The 10,641-nt window shown below is 33.4% G+C and overlaps 1 protein-coding gene and 1 long non-coding RNA gene across 2 annotated transcripts; both read right to left on the bottom strand.

The window, feature by feature from the left end:
* Positions 1 to 565: 565 nt before the first annotated feature.
* On the bottom strand, positions 566 to 9,421 carry LOC133205352 (uncharacterized). Its single transcript, XM_061341151.1, has 4 exons — positions 9,324 to 9,421; positions 2,203 to 2,384; positions 1,515 to 1,643; positions 566 to 1,101 (listed from the first exon to the last, which is right to left on the bottom strand). The coding sequence occupies exons 1-4, from the start codon at positions 9,397 to 9,399 to the stop codon at positions 1,081 to 1,083; spliced, it is 408 nt and encodes a 135-aa protein (XP_061197135.1). The 5' UTR covers positions 9,400 to 9,421; the 3' UTR covers positions 566 to 1,080.
* On the bottom strand, positions 5,426 to 6,803 carry LOC133171888 (uncharacterized). Its single transcript, XR_009718888.1, has 3 exons — positions 6,550 to 6,803; positions 6,266 to 6,357; positions 5,426 to 5,636 (listed from the first exon to the last, which is right to left on the bottom strand). It is a non-coding gene; the product is annotated as an uncharacterized LOC133171888 (long non-coding RNA).
* Positions 9,422 to 10,641: the final 1,220 nt, after the last annotated feature.

Genomic DNA, 10,641 nt, shown 5'->3' on the forward strand with positions numbered 1-10,641 from the left:
AATTTTACTGAAATTTTGATTTAAGTAACCATGGAAACATCATTCAACAAAATCAAAAAACAATAACACCAATTATGTATCTCTGTAGTCTACTTGTATGCCACATTATTCTGAAATCAGACAAAAAGTGTAGGAGGAGTAGCGTTTTGAAAGTATTTCAAGAAAATGTCTATTTTTAGTAACCATGGCAACACCATTCATCAAAATCCGAAACTGGTACAGAGAATTATGTATCTTAGTGTAGTTTACTTGTATGCTAAGTAATACTAAAATCAGACCAAAACTGTAGGGGTAGCATTTTGAAGGTATTTCAAGGAAATTTCTATTTTTAGTAACCATGGCAACATCGTTCATCGAAATCAAAAACCGATAAACAGAATTATGTATCTTATTATAGTCTACTTGTGTGCCAAGTTATATTGAAATCAGATCAAAACTGTAAGAGGAGTAGCATTTTGAAAGTATTTCACAGAAATTTCTATTTTTAGTAACCATGGCAACACCGTTCATCGAAATCAAAAACCGATACACAGAATTATGCATCTTAGTATAGTCTACTTGTGTGCCAAGTTATATTGAAATCAGATCAAAACTGTAGGAGGAGTAGCATTTTGAATGTTTTTCACAGAAATTTCTATTTTTAGTAACCATGGCAACACCGTTCATCGAAATAAAAAACCGATACAGAGAATTATGTATCTTAGTGTAGTCTACTTGTGTGCCAAGTTATATTGAAATCAGACCAAAACTGTAGGAGGAGTAGCATTTTGAAAAATTGTTTACAGACGGACGGACAGACAGACAGACAGACAGACAGACAGACGGACGGACGACGGACACATTACTATCGCATAAGCTCTTCTGGTCTCTGACCAGTAGAGCTAAAAATATGTGATGAAATAAAAATAAACAAGTAAATTAAATGTCATTTTGTCACTGGTGATGAGTTTTTATAAAAATTGTCGTAACACGCATGTAAACACATTTGTCATTTCCATGAAGGTGAGTGAGAATAATGGAAACTTCCGCCCCTCTCGTGCTTCATCTTTTGCATTCTATTGACCACGCGCCTCGGGATCATCATTTGATAATTCTATCCTCCTAAAAATATTCCGGGAGAAAAAAAAATGAAAATATAATTTTTTTTAAAATTATTTATTCTACTTGATCTCTTGCTGTAGGGTAATATATATACATCTATTAAATCACAATTTTCGATGTGTTTGAATTTTCATTATTTTCATGGTATGGAAACCCACGAATTCATGTCCTCCACAAAATGTAAAATTTGGAAAAAAAAAAAAAAAAATATATATATATATATATAACAAACTCAGCACTTCTTTATCCACGAAATAAAATCCCCGCGAACCATATTTTAACCCCCCCCCGAAAATATTTGCCCCCAAGAAAATATGTGATTTTAGAATCAGTGAACATTTTTTCCATCGATAAGAATATTGTCTTGTGAGAATAAAAAAAAAGTATTCCCTTTAAAATTGACAGTATCTTACCTTGATTAAATCCCCAATGTAGTAGTCTGACAATAGCATGATTGCATCCTTACTGTGACCTTTGTCCAGGAAGGGCACTGTTGCATCACTTCCGGCATACTCCATTATCACATCTAAACCGCCCGGGTGCTGAAATTCAAATTACGGTGACGAATTTAATAGTTGACCCGGACAAGATTTTTTTGGTGGATCAGGTACAAACGTACTATCTAACATGATTAGAAGTACGTTATACTTTTTATTCCTTGTAAGAATAGTTTAACCCCCCCCCCGTCTCTTGGGGGTACATTCAATATGTAGTGCTGCGATCTTTGGCGATATACAAGCCTGGCACATTGGGAAGGAAAAATAAGTTAAATTCAGGATGCTTTGACAACCTTGTACATGTACTATAGTTACTATTACTAACTACACTTAATTCTTGTTTCCAAAATTGGTCTTTAAATACAAGTTTTTTTTTTCTAATGACAAAACCGAACAGATGGAGAGGGAAGTAGGGGGACTCTTTTAGAATGTTTTATTTTGCTATTCTGTATATATTTAATAAAAAAAATTTGCTACTACCCCTTTCACTGAGAAACTTGAACTAACGAAGGAGTTCGAAAGGTTAACCATATAACTGAATCAGTTTAAGGGACAATTGTATATTTAGATTGCCTGTCCGTTTTAAACCAAAAATAGTAATTACCTCGTGTGTAAAGTTAGTAACATCGTATACTTTATCGGAAACAATGATCCAACAAGAGTGGATCTCACAGTGTTCCGCCACTTCCGCTCGGGAAAGCTCCTGGTATCCGGGCTGGGGACTAAATTTGGTAGCTACACAATCTCCATGTTTCAGGACTGTCACAGCTGCCATAGAGGGTGGAACTGTCGAACAAAAAAGTATAAAAAAAAAAGTATAAAAAAGTGACTCAAGGACGCTTCAGTCTTAAATACAAATAATCAACACAGAGATCAGTTAAGTCTGAGTGCATTCCTGTGTGCATGTCTATACATAAAGCCCTTTTTGTTCATGGCCTTGGAGACGGGAAATCTGCCTCGAGAACTACAATAGCGGGCTTTTGAGATCTGCACAGCGAGACACTGTTTGCGAAGTATATGCCTATTCAGTCTAACGTGCAACATTAATATGCATTTTTATCTCTACCGTTTAGAGACCAGAAGAGCATTTGCATTGGTGCACTAATATAAAGCTGTCAGTCGTCCCTCTTTCTGTCTTTCTGGCCGTTAACAATTTTTTTTTCAAGAATCTTAATTCTCCTCGTTACAGTTTTAGCTCTCTACATAAAACTTGTTAAACAAGTAAACTGCACTTACAAAGACAAATTATTCTGTTTAGTGTTTGCCTGTTTGTTTGTTTGTTTTTTTGGACTGATTGCTATAGAAATTTTTAAATGTATCAATGTTACTTCTTTTTACAGTTTTAGTCCGATTTCATTGAAATTTGGTACACAATTAGACTATTCTAAGATATGAACGGTGTAGTAAGCATTACTAAGAAAAGAAGAATTTTCAGAATTCTTTGAAAACGCTACTCCTCCTACAATTTTTGGTATGGTTTAGGTATGATTTCAATAAAACATGGTATAGTAGACTAAGCCGTCGATCATATTTCTATTTAGTGGTTCGCCATATCTATACGTTCCATCGTCCCAGATGGTTTCTTTTCCTTATAAGTACAAACCAGTAGACCTATACGGTCTTGTCAGAGAATTCTGGTTATAACATTGTTTTCGATCATATGAAATGAGTTTACCTATTTGAAGTGTTCTTATTTGTGTGTGTTTGTGTGCTTTTTTTAAATTTTACCAATGAAGTCCTCACTAGTTATATTTAGCGATGAAATGTCACAGTGACCCCGCTATAGTTGGTAATCATTATGATACTCAATTTAACAACTAAATAATATATATTTGAATTCCTTGGTGCAGTTTAGAAACGAAATCAATCATCTAGGAAATCCAGCAAAAAATGTCCATGTTAACTCAAGAAATAATTTTAAAAAAACTTGGATTTTATTAGTTAAAAAATAAACAAAAACTTTCTTTTATCCGAACTTAAAGAATATCCAATTATATACATAATTATATATTTTCAAATATTTAGCTGAATTGAAGATTAAGGACGCTGTACCTTACCTTAAGTCGTCAACAAATTAATCAAGATACCATAGACAACGGCACAACTCTATACATTAAAAAAATACAAACATGTGTACAAGTATGTAGCTCTTGAAGGTGAAGGCTGGGCCATGTGTTAGCCAATCAGATCTCGGATATTCAACACACCTTAAACTATGTAAACAAAACACTGAGCTTGATCAAACAACTCTTTTTAATCGTGTTTTGTCAAATTGCTCAGTCTAGGAAGCTAACCATTGATAAAGAGACCTCAAGACAGAGGGCCTGGGCGGATTGGACGACTCCCCCCCCCCTCCCCCCCCCCCAATGAGAAATTTATAGAATTTATTGAGACATAAAAAAATGAAGCCATATCTACACAATTGCACTGGATTCTTGGGGTGAGCTAAGGATGACCCCTTTTTATGTGACATGCATTGTATGGAAAGTAAAAAAAAAATTAAAATTGATGTCAAAGCTTGCGGTTGTAATGCTGTGCATAACATGGTGTTTCTGCATTGATCGTCAGGAAGGAAATAAATCGACTTGGGGGGGGGGGGGGGGAGCTGTTCCTCCGGTTCAAATAATAGGGATATTTGGCTTTTAAAAGACTTTTACAGATAAAAGTTAACCAATTAACTTTTGATCATCACTTTTCAGAGTAATGATTAACACATATTCTATTTTATGTTTAGAATACCATGCAGTCACAGATCTAGAACTATATATATATATATAGACATCAAAATATTTGAACAATATAGGGACAGGCCCGTACACTGTAAAAAATAAGTGTTTTAAAAATAAACACCAAATTGCCACAGATAATAAACACTTCGACACGTTTAAAATTTAAACACCTCCTGAAGTGTTTAAGAATTAAACACGTTAGAATGTTTAAATTCTAAACACATGAGGTTTTATATTTAAATACTTCTTTCTCATTCTGTTTAAATACTAAACACTTAAAAAACACAAAATGTTTAAAGATTAAACACTGAATAAACACAAAGAGTTTACTAAATAAACACCGTACGTGTTTAAAATTTAAACATTTCATGTTTTATTAATAAACACGTTCAACCTAAACACTTAAACATGTTTATTCCATGCAACAGATAATAATCACTTAAACATGTTTATACGTCATTTTTAAACACTTCAACGTGTTTAATTTACCAAATAAATAAACACTTAAACGTGTTTATTAGTTTTCAAATTTTTATTTGAAACAATCCTAAATCAGTACAAAACACACTGTGCTTGATGATGAACATGTACATAAAGCTTAATTACTAAATGATTTAATGTTGAATAGGGATTCAAACTTTATAAACAATTATAACATTAATCGACACATTTGCTAACACACAGATACATAATTCAATTCAAGTTGAAAAATAGAATTATGATATCAAAACAGACTAGCATGAACATGTAAAACCTTCATGTGAACTAAAATCCAATAAAATTCGTGGCGGGCTTTGAAATAGGAAAAAAAAATATATTGTCGCTTAATAAAATGAAATGTTTTTCAGGAGTAAAATTTTGAAACATTATTTAAAAAAGGGTCAGGTCGTCCTTTACATCCTTTTTTTAAATAAAACAAACAAATTCATAAATAAATATAATGCAAAAAGACTGAAAATGTTATTTGTTGCCTGGGTACGGGATATACATGTATTACACTAATAAATCCAGTTGTAAATGTTACAAGTTTACTTTCATTAATATTCAGAGTTTTAACCAAATGACGAAATTTTCCAGTTTTGACCTGTAAAAGACTAATTCATTAAATATTCTTGCAATTAGACAGGAGCTGCCGGGGTATAAAACACTAAATTTCATATAATATTCTAACCAAGTTAAACAGATTAGCTCTTCTGGTTGTGTGTAAAATTCAGGTTCTTCTGCAACGGATGATGATCTCCAGTTTTCCATTCTCCAAAATTTTATTCACCCTAAGTAGTTTTAGTTCCTTATTCTCATCAGAAATATCCTGAAAAATAGATGAAAAAATATTCACTATGCAAATTCAGAAAATTATCTGTAAAAAGAATACATTGAGATCGAAAAAAAAGTGTTATTCTTCACGCCAATTTTAGTTATATAATAGACACTGAGCTAGAAACAAGTTTGGAATAAAACTTTGCAATACAAATAAATCACATAAGCGTACAAACAGTGTATACACTAAACAATTTAAATGTTCATGTACCTGCAGGAGCAGCCCAACGGCAACAATTAAGGGGTGGGGGCTACCCAAGGCGTTTTCTATCATGTAAACAAGGCACACCCCAAAAATGTAAAGTTTCCTTAAAGAATACATGTACGTGCTGTCTTTCTGACATATTTTCTATTTATCAATAAAAAACTTGCGCAGGCTGGAGGTGAAAATTATTGTTGGTACATGCGCGATTATAGTATCATTGCATGTTGTTAACGTTTATGTGTTGTGTATGGTCAGCAAATAATCATAACAATGCGTGATAGGGAACATAAAGTTTAGCAAGGGCGGGTAATTCGGTTACATTTACTTCCCAGGAATCAATGGTGTTTGTGTATGTGTGTGGGTTGGGGGTGGGGGGGGGGTGACCCCTTTTCTTTGAAATGCTTTTTAAAACTCACCTCTCAAGGTTAAGTATGATCTTCGTTTAAAATCCCTTTCCTTTATCAGGTAATGTATGCTTCTCAGGATTCACAATAACAGATGAACGTCCCTGCAAATTAATTAGATATCACAAAGACTGCAGTATTTTATCGTCTATACAGCTGCACATGGCCGCATTGCACTCAGACGATTACTAACGATAGGAAACAATCCAGCATTTCATAAATGAAAAGCATTATAGATTTCATGTATTTAACATTTTTCTTTTTATCAGATTTTATATAAAGAAATGTATAAATACCTCCTGTTTCCTTGTTAGATATGGTGTTTCTTGTCAGCATATGCGTGATTCTGCATCTTCTGCGTTCAAATGGCATGTTATGACATAATCAACTGCGTCATTTTCTATCATAGCGTATTAAACACTGGTGTTTAATTTGCAATCTATATAAATACCATGCGTTTAATTTATAAATATATATGGTTAAGAAATGAACACTCGTGTTAAACACCGGTGATTAAAATATTGATACAATTATAAAAATCATCATAATATTTGTTTCTCTTCCCCTTTAACAGTTTATAAAAATTTAGAGTTTTTGGCACAAAATTAATATATATTAATGTTAATTGTAATTGCTTTAAGTATGATCTGAAGTCAACATATTGCCTGGCTATTCGTATTTTTTTCTGTGTCGAAAAATATCTACTATTATGTGCGGAATTACTTCAAAAATTAAGGCTTTGTACAAATGGCAAATGCACACAGCAAATACTGAGAGGCAACATCTAATTTATTTTTTGATTTGATGCGTATGAACATTACGTGTTTAAGATGGATGATTAAACACCCTACTTATTGAACACCAGTTTAAATAGTCGTGTTTATATGTTAAACGCTACTGTTTTGTGTTTAAACATACTATGTTTAATTGTAAAACACGACTGTTTAAAAATTAAACACAGGTTAAACATCATTTTTTACAGTGTAGGAAGCAATCTCAATTTTTTTTTGGGGGGGGGGGGCACAACCATACATTTCTACATTTGCAGTTGGGGGGACACTATCAACTACCAAAAATTCCTTGACAAGTTAAAAAAAAAACAAAAAAACTCCACCTTAATTATTGAGGGGACACATGCATATCAACAAAATTATCCTCCCGCGGTTCTTTTTTTTTTTTTTTTTTTTTAGAATTTAATAAAAAAAATCACCTATGATTTGATTTGAGAGTAAATAAAAATGTTTTCCTTCCCTGGTCATTATTCATGATTTGTACGATACATAAGGTTTTTGCTCTCAGTTAGTAATTCATGTTTTGAAGTGGTATTTTACAACCCTTGCAATCATTATCAAAGTTCAGTGCCGATATTGATAAAGCGTATATAAGCATGTCAATCAATCAATAAAACAAACATTTCCTGCATCAACATTTCACTTTTTAAAGAAAAAGGCCATGGAGATCATTTACATACAAATAATTAATTCTAAGCAGTGGCGGATCCAGAAGTCCATGTGGGGGGGTTTTGAGGCCCGTAGGGCCGAAGGGGGAGGGCATGGGAGGGGATGTCCCCCTCCCATAGGTGGGGGTTCGGGGGGCCTCCCCCGAGAAATTTTCTTTAAAAATGGCTCCAAATGGTGCATTTTCCAGCATTTTAGATTGAATTAGTTAGTTTTGGCCACTTTTTTTCTAGTTGTTTTTCAAAACCAACCTACCCAAATTTTCAAGAAATTGAACAAAAAAAAAAAAATAATAAATAAATAAATAAAATAAAATTTTGGGATTATTTTTAACTTCCATGTCAACTTGAAAAATGAGACTTTTCTAAAGAAAAAATTAAATTTAAATCTGATAAAATTAGAAATATCGCCATTTGATATATAATATCCAATTCTTCATTTTAAAATGCACGTCCAACACGCTTTATCTACCAAAATACAACTGCATGATGTGCAATTTTCCAACACTTACAAAATTCGAATTCTGTGTAGAAACCCTAATTACTTTTTTCAACTACTTGACTATACTGTTCATATAATTTGCAGTATATAAACAAATAATGATATTTCATATTGAAGAATGAATATAAATTATTTTTGGAAATTGTTGGAATTATTGCTTATTCATTGAGGGGGGGGGTAATTATAATTTCTAACATAAATGAACTCTTTAATTCTTTTTTTTTTTACCCACTTACCTGTTTTGAAAAAAAGTCTTGAAAAACATCAATAAAAAAGTGACCAATTCTTGTTTTTGACAGGACGTATCAGTTTTACCACAATTCATTATACAAAGTTGTAACCATTATTTGGGTTTTATTCAACATCATTCAACTGTAATTAAAAAAAATGCTTTTTAAAATTGCATTGTAACTTCCATCAACAAAAGGAATACTTTCAATATGCTTTTTGGTACAGGTCACAACGTAAACAACTAGACAGTATACGTCCCTGATGTATTAATTAATTTTTTTTCTAAATAATAATCACAGTTTATTCACGTAGTTCAATAACGTAACATTCAGTTATCGAAGAAAGAAGAAAATTCTCGAAACAATATTACTTCAGCAATACCAAAACAAAACCGTAATAACTAAGTGCAGTTTTGGTTGTTGTGTATGACGTTGTGTCTTCACTAGCTGCACGGACTATCATGATCTCTGTACTGTTGATTACCCCTGTGTATTGTGTGCGCTCAAGCGGAAAGGGATTTCGCATGGTGGCTGTATATTTCACCTCTTTGTGTACAACAATGGGTTGGATAGAGTCGCATTTATGCAATATATTGTTAAAATGACACTTGTACAAATTTTTTTTTTGATCGGGCGGGGGGGGGGTTTTCCCGACCCCCCCCAAACCCCCCTGGATCCGCCACTGCTAAGTAGTTAAAAAATATATATTTTCCTCTCATCCTTTTAAGAAAGATCATTACGATATATAGATTTTATGTAAACTTTGCCAACCTTTCTGAATATTTTCAAAGTGGTTAAATAATTTACAGACCTTTAATCCGCTCCCTTATCTCGGGGGGCGGATCATGGTCTTCTTTAATCCGACAGGAATGGTGTACTTACTGGTTGTCCATGTCCTCATCTTTCCCATGGCATTCGCCAATAGTCCGATGCCCTGGCTAGCTACTGCCGTGTTCATATTTCCGTCGATAGCTGTAACGCCCAATCGAAGGCCGCGATGGTATGCAATATATGAGCATCGTATGACCTTCGATGCAAAACACAAGTCATGGGACCGGCGAATATCTATAGAATGGTTATGTAAAATGTTTTTATTAAGTCTGTTTCACATGTTTTCCCTTGACAGCATGATATCTAATAATATTTACACTTTACTGCAGAGAAATTATGCTTAAAAATCTCTATTTTAAGCCTCTTCTTACTCAGTTATTATGTTCCCCAAACGAAGTTTGGGAACATATTGTTTTTACTCTGTTTCTTATTATTATTATTATTATTATTTTTCTTCCTGGGTACTTTTTTGTCCGTGAGTGATCTCGGAAACTATACATCCAATTGATGTGAAACCTTTTTAGGGTTACTAGGCATGTTATGTAGATTTGCGGAACGACGGTTATTTTGCGCGCACGTGCATGCACGTGCGTGCGCGTGCATTGCATAAAATGACCAATATTCTTGATATAGCTGTAACTTTTATATTTTTTGATGAAATGCTTTGATACTCAGAATATAAGGATATATTAAAAGTGTTAACAAGATGACATGGTCAGCATGCACATGCATGCACGTGTGCGCACGTGCAAAGCGTAAAATGACCAATTTACTCGATATAGTCGTAACTTTGATACTTTTTGATGAAATGCTTTGATACTCAAAATATTTATATATATTAAAAGTGTCGACAAGACGACATGGTCATCCTGCACATGCATGGATATGCATGCACGTGCGCGCGCATGCAATGTGTTAAATGACCAATTCACTTAATATAGCCTTAATTTTTATATTTTTTGATGAAAAGCTTTGATATTAAGAATATACAGAAATATTAAAAGTGTAGACAAGATGATGTGACCATTATGCACATGCATGCACATGCGCGCGCGTGCAATGTGTTAAATGACCAATACACTTAATATAGCCGTAAGTTTTTATATTTTTTGATGAAAAGCTTTGATACTAAGTATAAACAGACATATTGTAAGTGTACACAAAATGGCATGGTCATTATGAACATGCATGCAGGTGCGCCTGCGTGCAATGCTAAGATGACCAATATGCTTGATATAGCCGGAACTTATACATTTTTTGATGAAATGCTTTGATACTGAGAATATAAAGATGCATTTATAGTACAAACGGGATGACATGGTAATCCAGCACATGCATGCATGTGCGCGCGCGTGAAATGCAAAAATAT

The sequence above is a fragment of the Saccostrea echinata genome, unplaced genomic scaffold (assembly GCF_033153115.1).
Source record: "Saccostrea echinata isolate AGI-Se365-2 ecotype Australia unplaced genomic scaffold, CSIRO_AGI_Sech_v1 ptg000054l, whole genome shotgun sequence".
Classification (NCBI taxonomy): Eukaryota; Metazoa; Mollusca; class Bivalvia; order Ostreida; family Ostreidae; genus Saccostrea; species Saccostrea echinata.

Coding starts and splice junctions, on each gene's coding strand:
- LOC133205352 (XM_061341151.1), bottom strand. CDS start 9,399: ATGAACACGGCAGTAGCTAGCCAGGGCATCGGACTATTGGCGAATGCC. Junction 2,385..9,323: donor GATGAGGACATGGACAACCA/GTAAGTACACCA, acceptor TTTGTTCGACAG/TTCCACCCTCTATGGCAGCT. Junction 1,102..1,514: donor ACATTGGGGATTTAATCAAG/GTAAGATACTGT, acceptor GAATATTTTTAG/GAGGATAGAATTATCAAATG.